General features: G+C 48.1%; 1 protein-coding gene and 1 non-coding gene across 4 annotated transcripts in view; both read right to left on the reverse strand.

Annotated features, from left to right (window-relative positions):
* PABPC4 (poly(A) binding protein cytoplasmic 4) overlaps positions 1-14,888 on the reverse strand; it is a 143,791-nt gene that overhangs the window by 83,746 nt on the left and 45,157 nt on the right. For all 3 annotated transcript variants that reach the window (XM_078680772.1, XM_078680771.1, XM_078680770.1), the window contains 4 exons: positions 11,567-11,661; positions 10,195-10,332; positions 8,599-8,694; positions 62-334 (listed from right to left, as the gene is read on the reverse strand). In XM_078680772.1, coding sequence (XP_078536898.1) covers positions 62-334; positions 8,599-8,694; positions 10,195-10,332; positions 11,567-11,661 — 602 coding nt within the window. The remainder of the gene's footprint in view (positions 1-61; positions 335-8,598; positions 8,695-10,194; positions 10,333-11,566; positions 11,662-14,888) is intronic.
* Positions 1,825-1,953, reverse strand: LOC144825870 (small nucleolar RNA SNORA55). Its single transcript, XR_013609638.1, has one exon. It is a non-coding gene; the product is annotated as a small nucleolar RNA SNORA55 (small nucleolar RNA).

Consider the following 14,888-nt stretch of genomic DNA (forward strand, 5'->3'; position numbering starts at 1 on the left):
CAGTATTATCTACTTGTCCAGCCGGACAATGTAAATGCCCATGGGTAGGCAAACCATATACCTGAGGCACCGCTGGCATGAAGTAGCCGCCGGCTGCAGGCTGGAACTGGTTGATGATAGTGTTGGCAGGCAGTGCCCGCATTCCTGCGATGCGCTGCATGTACTGGTTTGTGAGATGAGCTTTGCGTTCCTCCTTCCGCTGGGCCAGGGCTACGTACAAAGGTTTGGAACCCACAATACGACCGTTCATCTCCGTCACTGCCTTTGTTGCTTCCTCGGGTGAGGAGAAACAGACAAAGCCAAAACCCTTACTGCGACCATCCTCCAGCATCACCTATAACAGGGAAGGGATATCATCAGCTAACGGGTCCATACAAATGTGCTATGTTTCCCCCCAACAAACTTCAGGGACAAGAAAACAAGGAACAAATTGTCTTAGTGCCGCCTCCTCCATCATCATCATCCTCATCACTTGCAATGGAGAATGCAGACCATAAACCAATTATCCTATCTTTGTTGATTCTGCGTTCTCTACTGATCCAACCCTATCTCTTCAGGGAAGAAAAAAACCCACAAAGTAAATACCCTCAGACCAACTGCGCTCCAGAATCAACTGAAATAGGAAGCAACATCTTTAACCAATGCACATCCGTCAGAGCTCCAGCCACATCCTCATCAGCCCCATTTGATATTTTCTTTTCTTTCAGTGACACTGTAAATTAAAAGTATCTATTGTGTACAACTGAGATCTGCGAATCAGAAACAAAAGGTACACTGATGTATAGTGATTCCCCAGTGCTTAGGTAAAGGCTTCAGGTGTGGATTCTAGGGCACGCAACAGCCGCGACACTCTTTGAGAAGCACTTCTTAGTAGAAAAGGCAGCAACCCTTTCTAAAGCGCCAAGGAACACTGTACTTTTGTAGCAGGATTTGGAGCACTGGATCTATGAAGGGAGAGTGGACAGAAGAGCTTTCCTGAAGCAAAGAGATGTGGTTTGTGTCTTTCCAAGCGAGGTAGAAAAGCAATCTTTATAGGGAAGTGAAACTATGCTTCATTTTAGAACAGGTCTGGAATTGTATGCACTTTTTGCTAAGCAGAGAAGTACCCCTTTCTAGAGGGGAGAGGAAAGCAGCGTGCTGTCTAGATTTAGAGGGGTACATTGTCCACTAATGATGGAACAGTGCACTGTTTTGTCGAGATAAATGGGAGACATATACTCTCCACCTGAGGAAAGAATTTATGGGAAGTTCATCTTTTAAAGGAGATGTCTCATCTGTGGGAAAAGCAGAGGGACTAGGTGACCAATATCTGTGCTCCGTCCATCACCACCCCCTTTTGTACCGCTTTTGGCCGCCAAAAGTGTGGCAGGGTATGCTCAGACGTGAGTCTCTTGCTCACTTTGCCACTGGATTCAAGCAAGCTGGGCTGAAGACGGCTGGAGTGCCAGAAACCGGTCCTCGGAAGCTTGTTTCCGGTCCAGGGAAGACATGGCTTGGCAGTTTGGGCTGGACTGTTCCCATGAGGCACAGGGTCAGACTGATTTGCATATAGCCATGTCTGAACTGGGGTGGCAGAGTGGGCTAAAGAACGGTGATGGATTAAACCCAGATCTTTTGACTGGGTGTGAGTGTTTGATTGATTCAGATGCTCCGTCCATCACCACCCCCTTTTGTACCTCATCTGTGGGAAAAGCAGAGGGACTAGGTGACCAATATCTGTGCATTTTTATCTGAACTGATGAGGGTGTGTAAGGTAAGCCCGTGGCAGGCCCTGTTCTACTCGCATCCCTCCTCACCACCCCTTCCACTGAAGTCCATCTGTGTCACTGTAACAGAGCTGTAGAGACAGAGCACAGTGTAAGTAATGCCCCTGTCTGGATTAACTCTGTATTGTTGTGGCACCCACTGACCTACCCGAGCACAGCAGAGCCCGGGCAGTAATGAGGTAGGTGCACTTTACAAGAACAAATGATCATAACTGCCCATGGCACTTGAACCCAACTCCATGCTGCTATTGTATTTCTCATTACCATCCAGGACATGGAAAATGTTACTTACCTGTCACCTTCGGTTTGTAACTCGTTACCTATGCAGCTTCACAGCTCTAAACTCGTCTGCCATCGAGTCTTAGGTACAGAATATTACAACTTTTCGCAGAACTCTGGGCCAGACGTGTGGTGTGAGCTGCTCACAAGACTGACCATCTACCAAGCCCAAGTGACATGGAGCTTACTCACTGCATAATGTTTGACCCCCTACCCATGGTATAGAGCACTCTTCTCATGCACCAAGCATGGTACACCATATGCAGCACATATGCCTCGCTTCTGTCCCTAAGACTGAATAATCATCTTTGACTTCCGACAGTGACATAAAAAAACACCATTAAGGCAGAATTCTATGTCAGGACTGGAGGCTCAGATTATGCCTTCTTGCTTTGCTTTATTTGCACAGCAGTATATTTCCAAACACTTATAACAACATCATTTCCCATGAACAATAGGGAAAGTAAAAGTCTCAAACAGGAGTCCAGCACAGTCCCTCCACGCTTTTTCCTCTCCCTCTTTCTTCATGCTCAGCAGCAGATAAGTCGATTTTCTTCTGCTTCTCCTGTTCTGGGGTGTTATTTGGTTACTTTGGTGGCGTTTGGCTAGCGCTTGTGTAATTTTCTGTTTTCTACAGATTCTCTTTAGTCGCAGGACATTTTAAATGTATCTCACGCGACTGTTTCCCTACGAGGTGCGGTGCGGTGCTCCCGCCGCCAGGGTGGCAAGTGCACTCTCTATGGGCAGCACGAGTCAGGCACTGGCATTAGAGTCCTGACGAGTGCTGCCCGGTGAGAGCTCAGCCTTGCCTCCTGCCACCCGGTTTACGCCCTGTGGGGTCTGTATCTTCCCTATTTATCTGTGAACGCCCTATTGAGGGTCTGTATTTCTTTTTCTGAACACCCTATGGGGTCCCGATTGCACCATGACTTGTGGTGCCTGTGGGACACTGTCCCGGCTGGCTGCCCCTGTGACCAGAGGGCTGGTGTGTCCCTAGGGCTCTGCCCATTAATTGTGTGCCATTGGCCACCCCTGAATTGTCTGGGCTCCCTCCCGGTTTGAAAATAGAGCGCCTTAGTGCCTTTAAATTAGTGCCTTCAGGACCAAGCTGCGTGTGCTCCTAATACTTACCTATACTGTACCTGTGCTTACCTAAGTCATGCAGTCAGAGCAAGATCAGTATCTATAGGGCTGTCAACCATGCCATGGAGCCTTTGGAGCAACCCTTGTCTGCGCAGATAGCGAAGGAATGCGCCAAGTGGGGGCTCTCACAACAACTACCCCTAAGCCCCTCCTACGCTTCAACCAACTAGTTCCCCCCCCTGCTAAGAAACCATGTCCTCAAGGGGTAGATGTAGATGGCTTTGCCCGCCTGAAGCAGGCGTTTTTGGCGCAGGTGCCCCCGCAGCCTGACCCGGCCCCCCCCGTGGACTGCAACTCCAACGCCTCCGCGTACCGCTTCTCCGGATCCCATTGATAATGGTGACTCCCTCAGGAACACGGATGAGGAAGCGGGCTCCTCTAGATCTTGGCTCCCGACACCCACTCCTGCGCCAGTGGGGGTTTCCGATAGTTTGGAACCGGACGACACTGTCCACCCCAGGTCATCGGATTGGGTTCCTGGGGATAAAGTAGCCCAGTATGTGGCAAGCCGTCTGCACAAGCCTATGGACAAGGATGCTCGCAGCCGCCTACGGGCAGAGTGCCCACGCCCTAGTTTGGAGGGAAAGGTTGCATTAACACCAGAGATTGCAAGATGGCAACCTTCCTAGCGAAATTCGTACGGGACCCTAAGAAGGGTATTGATCGCTCCTGGGATACGTGCCAGGATAAACTGCTAGATGCAGTGGTGCCTGTCACCAAAATTCTAGACTTGGCCGAAGAGGCCAAGGTGTCAGGTGCCCTTATCTCATCTCCCCAGAGGTTCTCTCCAGCTGGGCACAGTGCGCAATTGTGTTTATCGGTAATGCGAATTGCGCACTCTCCACGGAGAGGAGGCGGTCCCTTTTATTTAAGGTGGACCCCAAGTTAGGCGACCTGGCTTCTTTGGAGGCAGGTGCTGTGGCCCAGGGGGGGCTTATTTGGTGACCTGTTCGTCAAGGAGTTGGGAAAGTTTGTGGTGACTTTCACCCCTCTGGACAGGGCCCAGTCAAACATCAGAAAGGTCTTTACCCCCAGGTTTTCCAAGGGGCCAGTTGTGGTAGGACCCGCACGACCAGTCGCTTCTCCAACTCTGACAGGGGGCAAGGCTCCAGACGTGGGCAATATCAAGACAATGCCTGCTTCAACAATTTCCACCCCACCAGAGGTCAGAAGTTCTGTGGCCCTAGAGGCCAAAGAGGCCAGCAACAGTGTGCTGGAAGAGGTGAGTGCAATACCCTCGGGCGAGCTTACAAGTAGGGGGGCACTTGGCACGGTTTCTCCCGGCTTGGGTTTCCCTCACGAGTGACGCTTGGGTGCTGCAGGCGGTCCAGGGCTTCCAGTTAGAGCTACATGGACGTCCTCGTCCCCGTCCCATCTCCTGCTCGCAGCGCGATACCAAGCTTGTGCGCGAAGAGGTATCCGCCCTCCTCCAAAAAGGGGCAATTAGCCGCGCCTCAGAATATCCCGGTGGGTTCCTCAGCAATCTTTTCTTAGTCGACAAGGTCAACGGCGGCTGGCGCCTCATTATCAACTTGAAAGGTTTCAACGAGTGGGTGGTTTACCGCCATCTCAAAATGGAGGGGATCCTTATCCGACGCGATGTGCTGAGACCACCCGACTGGATGGTCCGGCTTGACCTGAAGGATGCGTACCTGACGCCCCTATCTTTCCCCCTCATCGGCGTTTTCTGCAATTCAGGTGGGAATTCGTAGTTTTCTAATTCACTACGCTCCCTTTCGGGCTACCCTTTGCTCCGTGGTGCTTCACTGAGGTTCTCAGACCGGCAGTGGAGTTTCTGTGAGCGCAGGGTGTTCGAATGATCATCTACCTGGACGACATGCTCTTCCTGGATCAGAAAGCTATCCAGCCAGTTGAGAACTGCGGTCGACATTCTCCAGGGACTGGGGTTTGTCATAAACGAGAAACCCCTGTTGGTTCCAGTCCAGTGTGCAACCTTTTTAGGCTTCAATGTGGACTCTGTGTCTTCCACTCTGAGTCTACCTGCCAGGAAGATGGCGAAGATCAGACACGAATTGCGCTAGATCTTGGCTAAGACAAAAATGTCCTTGCGCCAACTGGCGCGTATCGTAGTTCTTCTCTCGTCCTCATTACAGGCCATTTTTCCCAGGCCTTTGCACTACCGGGCCATGCAGCGCCTGTAGGCGCATCCCCTCAGGAAGGGTTGGACGTACTCCCAGTCGATACCTGATGGATGATGTGAGGGACGAGATGGAATGGTGGCGTACCCATATGGAGGCGTGAAATGGTCGGGCAATATTCGGTTCAGCGCCGGATATTGTCATCGAATCCGAAGCAAGCCGCTCCGCTTTGGGAGGAAGGTGCAGAGAATTCTCCACTGGGGGAGGCTGGTCCACTCACGAACAGTCATTGCACATCAACTGCCTGGAACTGCTGGCAGGGTCGTTTGTACCCTGTCCTTTGTCCAGCATTGCACCGCAATCATGCGTCCTTCTCAGGATGGACAACATCTCTGCGGTACATCAACCACCTAGTTGGCACCAGATCTAGGATGTTGGTGAACCTGGCAAAGGATTTTTGACACTTCTGCCTAGCCAACCAGATCTCTGTAAAGGCGGAGGACCTTCCGGGGCGGGAGAACGAGGTGGCCGACTGGCACTCTCGTCATCTCCTGGATGCCAGCGTGTGGTAGCTGCACCCTCAGATCTTCTCTTCGTTGGCAGAGAAATGAGGCCCCTTCTCTGTAGATCTTTTTGCGTCACGGCTAGATCATCAGTTACCGAGGTACTTCAGTTGGCGGCCAGATCCTCTGGCGGAGGCGACTGATGCGTTCCTCCATGACTGGCAGCAGGAGCCTTTCCCGTGTTCTCCATGATCATGCGAGTGTCCACGTTGCTTCGCCGCCAGCAGGCGGAGATGGTGTTGATCACACCCTGGTGGAGGGCTCAAGTCTGGTTTCCAGTTCTTCTGGAACTTTTTGGGGATTTTCCAATCCGACTCCCCCCACTATCCTCACATTCTCCTCAATCCCGATCTCGTTCCCCATAGGCTGGTAGCGGATGGAACGTTGAGGATGATGGCTTAGTGGATCTCCGGCATCGCTGGTCACTCACAGGCCTTTTGGGAAAAGCTGAGGACTTGCTCACCAAGGCTTGGGCGGATAGCACGACTAAGAGATACCGGTCAGCCTAGCACAGATGTCGTAGTTTGTGTGTGTGACAGTGTCAATCCTGTGGGTGCAGATATAGTCCACATCCTTAACTTGCTGCGAGTCTAGCGGAGGGGGGGTCTGGCCTATAAGTCAATAAATTCCTTCCGCTCCACGATTTCGGCCGGTCATATTATGGTACAGGGCTCTTCCGTGGGCGAACATCCGTTGGTTTGCCAGCTTCTCAGAGGGATTCGCCTCTCCCTCCTGCCGGAGCATCGGTACTCACTCCTGTGAGACGTGAACCTGGTGCTGAATCTTTCTTTCTTGGCAACCAAACAGATTTCTGTCCCGTAAAGAGGTAACTACCAAATTGGCCATGCTGTTGTGCTTGGTCTCGTGCAGACACTTATCTGACGTGAGGACCTTGGACATCTCAGCCAGAGTGTTATCCCCGGATTGGGTATCGTTCACGGTAAGTAGAAGGACCAAGACTAATAATAGGGTCATTTCGTACTTAGGGTTTCCGGATTCCCCTAAACTGTGTGTAGTGCAGTGCCTCCGTGCTTACGTAGAACTAACTGAGGAAACCCACCCTCTGGGTGAGAAGCAGCTGCTCATTGCGCTACGTAAACAGTCTCATCCCCGGCCATCGCAAGATGGGTGCGTTGGGTTATGCAGGAGGCAGGGAATGATACTAAACAGTTTGATGCTCATTCGGCGAGAGGAGCGATGGCCTCTAAGGCTTTTTCCCTAGGTGCGCGTTTGGAAGATCTGATGCGCGCAGCCGATTGATCCTCTGACTCCAACTTTAAGAGGTTTTATTTCAAACCATTTCTGGAGGTGGCAAGGCTAGTAGTCGACAAGCTTTGAACAGGCATAATCAGAGCATCCGGTCCCGACGTAGAATGAGAATTTGCTTAGCTGTAGTGGTGGTAAGTTCAAATTCTATTAAGGACCCGGAGGCGAGGATTATCCCGCCCAATGACCTCTGCAGATGGGGACCCTCCCCGTTCTAATGTAAGTAAGGCATTCATGGGTCTTTCGAACTGTGGTAATGAGCTGTGAACGTTACTCATGTGTTATTGTTGCTTGTGGTATACTGTAATTGGTTCCAGCTTAGTCCCTGACACTACCTGTTTTTAGGAAATGATGGTTCCAAACAAGAAGCGTGAAATCTGACAGGAATGGTTCACGCAAAGAAAGAGGAAGAAGAAACAGTGTGGAGGGATTATGCTGGCTGACTGGAGTGCGGACAGAGAGGAAGGACTCCAGTTTGAGACTTTTACTTTCCCTATTGTTCATGGTAAATGTAGTTGTTATAAGTGTTTGAAAATATGCTGCTGTGAAAATAAAGCGAAGGAAGAAGGCATAATCCTCGCCTCTGTGTCCTTAATAGAATTGGAACTTACCAGCACTACAGCTGGGCAAATTCTCATTACAGATCTCTGCTTAGGGTAAATATCTCCTTCTCTGACTGCAAGGAGCAAGGCTTTGTTGTGACAGTAGACTTTATATTTAGCGTATAAAATCCATCCACCCACAAACCTAAGACCCCATAGTAGTCAGGCTCACAGTACCTTATAAACTGCTATCAGCATAGACATCATGACCCAAAAGAGCTCAACTCACAGTACTCTTGTTGAAGGCCCTTCAAAGAAAGCAATATGCTTCCTCTGATTCTTAGTGCTTAAAGTCTGTGATTTGGTGAAGAGACACTAGAGGGGAAGGGGCAAGTTGGGGGGATTCGGAATCAAGTATTCTGGCCAGTATCCCTGCACCAACAACAGACATTACCAGTTACTGACCCCGGAATAAAATGTGGACCTGGGAGTACAAGGCCCCTCTGTCCGGACCTAATACCAGGCTATTTACCACCGGCGCTTAGCAGAACTAGGCAGGGGGAGGAGTACGACAGGCTGGTGGTTCACAGGTAGATAAGGGCAAAGCTGGGGAGAGCTATTACCTCCCTTCATTGTGCCAGGCTACAACTCTGCCTGCAATCTGTAATCAGTCATCCACACTTTTAATGGGTGCAGATTTACCAGCTCCTAGCAGGGAGGTTCTTATAGTGCAACCCCTTGGCTTTTGGTGTCCTTACACAGTGCCTTTAGAGAAAACAGTAAGCCTTGTTCGGGTCCGGGTACCCCCGTTGAATTGAGTTATACAAAGCAGGATTTCTCTCTCGCTTCTGGTTCTCTTACAGAATGCATTTAGACAACACAGTATTCCTCCCCTCGCTTCCGGTATCCTCTCAGCGAGCCCTTCCCCAGAATACACTACCTTGGCGCTGGTGATAGAGCCGAAAGGGGAGAACTCTTTCCGCAATTTCTCATCATCGATTGTGTCATCCAGGTTCTTAATATACAGGTTCACACCCTGAGGGCAGAAACAGAGCCATTAGGGGGTGTAAAAGAAAAGGAGTAAAAAGAGGGTGTGTTATAAAACTGGCCTTAAAGGGAAAGAAGAGAATTGGCGTAAAGATGAGAGGGGACAATAGAGAATGGAACTACAAGTCTTTTGAGAATTACCTACTATTGATTACCCAAAGCACACAAAGCTACTTACCTCCAGACTATATTTTTCCTTGGCAGCATATAATATGCGAGTTAAGTGTGTATAGTATTTTAAACAAGGATACCAAGTTATATTAATAACCATATTTGCACCAACTCAACCGCACAAGAAGTGTGGGTTTGTTGCAATAAAATGTATAATGCATGCAATCTGCAAAAGTATTGCTTTGCAGGCAGCTCTAATTATAGATTAGTATGCTATGCATTAACTCCAATACACGTTTTCATCCCTCTAATGTAAACATGGAGTCAAGAGAGGGAGAAATAAAAGGATGCAGATAAAAGAAGGCAAGAAAGGTGGAAACGCAGCCACAGAAAACACGAGCAGAGAAACAGGAAGAGTTCCACTCGCCAGGGATTTTCTGCCACTTTGTCAAATGCATGTCTCTCTCGGAGGAGAGCCAAGTCACACATGGGTGGAGCTGGTGTGGCCGAGTGGCCCAATAACCGACAAGGAATGGGGAGGGGGTGGGTCCAATCAAAAGGTGCTGAGGATACAATGACATCATAGGGGGCTAGCAGAGCATTTACGACAATCATTTCACAGTGCTTGTGCTCTCTTGGCAAATCTGATGCCCCCTGCAATGGATTTCCCTGTTTCACTGTGGAGTCAAATCGCCGTCAACACCCTGCTCTTGCTTTTAGAGTGACATGGAAGGTGAGAAGATAGATCTCTGGATTATAATGAAATGTGGAGTACACATCCAGTACTCTCTTCAAACACTGTCTACAAAGAGGCTCCAAGATCTGGGGCAGGACGGAATGTTGCTCAAAGCGATTTGGGCTGAAGAGGAAAGCAGAGTGTTAGCTACAGCAATATATCTGCACAGGGATGGAGACAGCTGAAGCATTTGAACGATTATCCAAGGAGTGGTACCAACTGTCCTAGCATTCAGTAAAAAAGTGACTTTTACAATATTTGGTGGCAAGGGAAGAGGAATTAAAATAAAGACCATTGAAAGAGGCAGAGGTGTAGGAAGCTGGACGCAGCCTGCAAAGGCAGTGTGTGAGTGTAAGGGTACAGGACCTCTAAGGGTGGCACAATAAGTGCTACAGCCCTTAGAGGCCTTCTCTGGTCACAGTGCCCTGGATACCTGTGGTACCACTTATCAGGGGTTGATCAGTGGCCAGAGATGCCAATTGGGTTTAGGCTTCAATGCAGTTTTAGGAATAAAACATAGGCCCTGGGTACCTGATTAGAAGGAGCCATGGGGACACTCAGTCCAAGCACATCAGCAATTCAGCACAAACTGGGGGCAACAATGCAGAAAGCGGGCACTTTCTCACAAGAGGGCACTCCTACCTGGTACCTGCTGATTCTCTCCTGCTTCAGCAGCTCAAACTTCCTCTTCAGCTCCGCCTGGCGCTCCACTTTCTTCTGAGCCCGGCCAACAAACACCATTTTGCCATTGATGTCTTTTCCATTCATTTCTTCCACAGCCTGAAGGGAAATTTCTATCAATATGGATTCAACACTGAAATGTTGAAACAGCAGAATCCATTGAAGCTCTAAATGATGCCTAGCTCTACCCAAAATAACACCAAAACTACAAAGTCCGAGTCTCCCCATTTCAACTTAAAACTTGAGAGAACTAGATGCTCCTCAAAGGATTCCCAAAACTTCTGAGACTACGAGAGCCCTCTCATATTACATCACGACAACCAGGAACATCCATCACCTGACAGTGCTTAATACAAGAGGTCTCAAATTAAAGTGTCTAACAGCAACCCAAAATCTGAAGTAACCAGAGGTCCTGCATATGCTACCAGTAATGACCTTCATTCCACAATAAAACATAATATCAAAAAAGTTACATCACCAGTACCTGGTAGCACATGGCAAGTCACTAAGCGCTGTCAAACAGTCGTATACAACTATCAATGCAACGTATCTTAAATACCGTTCCAGCATTCCTTTAGACACAGAATGTATAAAATATCTGAAACATCTGCAGAGAAGGACTTTTTGCATCTTGAACACCTCAACACTTTATTTGTATTTCAACTTCGGGACATCACAAGTGAAATGTTAGTCTCTGAACACTTGATAGTTATCAGGAGTACTCTTGCAGCTGTCAAGTAATGCCAGGCACACACACTGAAGTGTCAAGAGAAGTCAGATTTTCTGAGTACTTCTGAGTTAATGACAAATACTTTGAGCCCTTGAGCCATGTTTGAGATTCTGTAATAACCTTGAGTTATGTTAAAGGTATTTTGACACCTTCATCAATGTAAGAGAGCATATAAAACCCCTGATTATTGTCAAATACACATGAGTGAAAATCTTGGATATTGGTATCCCTTCAGTAATGTTATATACTTGTTGGAAATATTTTAACATATTAAATATGCCAGATGTTTGGCAATATTTTCAGACACTTTCAAGGAAACAGTAATACTTAGGAAATATTGTTCCATGGTATGAACTCTTGAGGAATGCCAGGTGCTTGGATGATATTTTCAGATACTATGAACCCTCCAGTGATGTCAGATACTCTTGATAAAAAAACTCCAAACCCTTCAGTAATAGCTAGCCTCCGCAGAGGTACTTCTGTATTTGGTAGAATTGTATAATAGGCTCCAACTTACTGCTAGTGCAGCACTAATGGTTGTAAATGCCTCTCTTTCTCTTCTCCCTCTACCCCACCAACAGCCTTAAGCAGAAGGGTTTTCACCTGGTTTGCATCCTCATGTTTCTCGAAGCTGACGAAACCGAAGCCTTTAGACTTGCCGCTAGGATCCGTCATGACTTTTACGCTTAGAGTCTGCCCTGAAATCAAAGAGAACAATGTTATTTGTAGCTGGGAAGACAACAGAAAATGTTTAGCTACAAGAGACCCCCTCCCTGAGGACCACTTGCCAAAAGCATGTCAACATAGACAGTTTCCCTATGAACAGTGGTTTTCATTCAGCATAGCTGCAACTGTCTTTCTTTCGATCTCAGGCCACGCTGAGGACTCCAGATCATTGCCTAGCAGACATTCTAGAGGTATTGCAGAGGGCACCACCACCTTCTTTTGTCCAATTATTGTTCCCCATTCTAAGGACACCGTCGCCATAGGATGTACCTTAGCCTGATTATCAGCATTGAGGACTGTCAGGTATTGGCTTGGGGATATCAGTTTCTCAGGCACCGGTGAGACTAGCACATTTATCCCTTAGTGCTACAACTTTAACCTCATTAATATATGGCTGTTGTCTGTATTTTTCCAGATAACTGCACCAGACATACAGGGCAGCTACATCCACTCCACCCTCTAAGAATAAAGTTGCTTTAGTGAGTTCTTTGACATGGTCAGGGTCCACCTGGAATCCCATATTTTTGTTGGGAAAGCTAGGGTCTCCAGTTTGATGCTCATTGGCTTTGCAATTAAAGCACCAAGCCTTCTTGGGGTGCTCGTTTTAACCCTGGTACCCACCCTTAGACTGTGGCTTGGCCCTACCCTCCTAAACCGGTTTCTCGGGGCCTTGAGAAGACTCTCTTTGGGGGGGCTTAGTAACCCCTTTCGTTTGGTCATCCCCACCATGAGTTGTCTTGGTTACCGTTGTCTTAACCCAGTCGTCTCCAATCTTTCCCAACTCTTAAGGAGAAAGTGGACTTAGGTCTACCAGGTACTGATGACATTTCTCAGGAACACAATTACTCAACAGATGCTCTTTCATAATAGGATTATATAGCCAATCACGGTCTTGTACAGTGCTACCTTTCAACCAGCCACCTAGTGTGTTCACTGAAATGTCTACAAAATCTACCCAGGTCTGACTCTGTATTTTCGAGTCTCCCTGAACCTGTATTCCTCAATGGTGAGTCCAAAACCATAAATCAGGGTATCCTTCATGAGGTCATCTGACTCAGCATCTGCCTCATTCAGGGTCAGAAGCCTATCCCTACAAGTTTCTGAGAACAGCTCCAAGAGGAGAGAGTCCCAATACGTTTGTTGAACTGTCTCATTTCATGAGCCAGCTCAAAGACTGTAAACCATTTGGTGGCATCATCACTCTCTGGGGATCTTAGGGTTGAAAGCTTCATCCTTCTCCCTATTTATAATTTTGATGCCTCCAGAGATGGGTCCTAGGCCCAGCTCAGCTCTTTCCTTTATTATAGCCAAGAGTTTAGCCTCTAATTCTATCCTGTTGGCTAGTTTCTGAATATCTGCATTCTCACTATCTACATCTGGGGGACCATCAGCACTCCCAGTACTGCTTTCTGTAGGATTTCGGCTGGAATCCTCATTGACTTCATCCACTTCAGCATCCACCTCCCTTTCTCCAAGGCGGGGTTTTCTCCCTCAGCCATGATACTAGCATTCTCTGCAAGCAGTTTTTGCAGATGTGCCTTCATGGGTTTAGGCCCCATGGTGAGGTTCCAAGCTCGGCTGAGGATATTAAGTCTGCCCAGCTTAAGATTTCTGTAGGGCCCCGGTTGAGCTCCTGGGAGGAACATGCTTCCTCATTCGTGGTTTTAAAGTTGTTGGGACCTTTGTAGAAAACTACAAAAACATCTATGTACTTTCTTAAAGGCCTAACTGACTAAAATACTTTTTAAATTCAAAAATAGTTTTACTGTGGGCCTTAACACAAGGCCCTAATAGCTAGTTTAAAAACTATTTGGAAAAAATTTGAAATCGAATTTTTTTTTTTTATCTAATGACAATTTTGGAATTCTTAGTGGATTAACTGATTAGCCAAATAGTACAGTAAATGTTTAGTCTTGTATCCTACAGGTGCACCACCAATGTAGGAAGCTGGCTCATTATAGGATATATTCAATATTGTGACATATCGTGCAAGGGGTCCTGGGGTTCCCTTATGAGTGGACAGGGGCTTGCTCTAGCAATCCAAAGGTGATCTTCTCGGGGTAGGGTGGTTGATCAGCCTTTGACTTATCAGAGAGGACTGCAAGGCAATTGCAAATACACGCAATAGTCAATAAATGATGAACACAACTCAATAAGAAGATCCACACCAGTTCATAAAAATAACACGCATCTTTAAATATATTTAGGCACCCGATCAATACGATCACTTAAGTATGTTTTTCAGTGTATCTAATTTCGCATTTAAAAAGTCGACAGTGCATTTTTCAGAAGCTGAATGTTATCCAATGGGAGGAAAAACAAGTAAAGCATTCAGGTACAGTACAGTGACTTACTAGACCAATCTTCGGGACTTTAAGTGTAGGGCAAGATCTAAGGCTACACCTGCCAGACACCATCAGCAGCACTAGGGCGGCTGGGTGCAGGGGTGCAAAGCAGCACCAGGTGCCTTATGGAAATCAATGGGGAATCGGTCTTCACAGAAAGAGGCTGCAGGCTTTGGCTGCGGGGCCGGTTGTGCTGAACCAACAGGGGGGCTCAAGCCTCACAGACATCTTTGCTCTTCCTCCCAATGAGCCAGGAAGTGTGCAGAGGTGTCGGGTTTTCCTTACCGGGAGTAGTCATGGTTGACGGGGACCTGCAAAGAGAGCACCCACACTAGAGATGGGGCCCCAGGGGCATAAAATGGCCTGGGTTGGGGGAAGAAGGCGGGGGAGAGTCGCTCAACTTGCCTTGCCCTTAATAAAAATAAAGAAAAAAGGCTGGCCTGGGGTATGGGGTTTCTGGGGCCGAAATCAGCTCAGGGAGGGGAGCCCAGGATATTCCACAAGTAGTCCTGTTTACAAAAAAAAGTGGGGTGTGCCCTAGGGCACCCCCAAGCTCGTCCCACATTAAGGGCAGCAGGGGGAGGCCCCGGGCATACACAGCCCTGCTGGCTTCCCTGCATGCAACCATTGTGGGCGCAGTGCGAGCTGAAATTACTCCAGCCCCACAGGAGCAGTTTTCTTTTACTCCCTCAGGGTGACCGCAATTAAACCATTTCCCTGCCTAAGAGTGAGAGCAGGGAAATGCTTTATTCTCCCACCGGGCAGGAGCAGCTCTGTGCTCCCACCCAGTGGAAGAACTTCAGATTTTCCACGCCTGTGCTTGCGGGCAGGGAAATCAACGTTGTCCGGGGGTT

Source organism: Lissotriton helveticus, chromosome 3_1, assembly GCF_964261635.1.
Source record: "Lissotriton helveticus chromosome 3_1, aLisHel1.1, whole genome shotgun sequence".
NCBI lineage: Eukaryota > Metazoa > Chordata > Amphibia > Caudata > Salamandridae > Lissotriton > Lissotriton helveticus.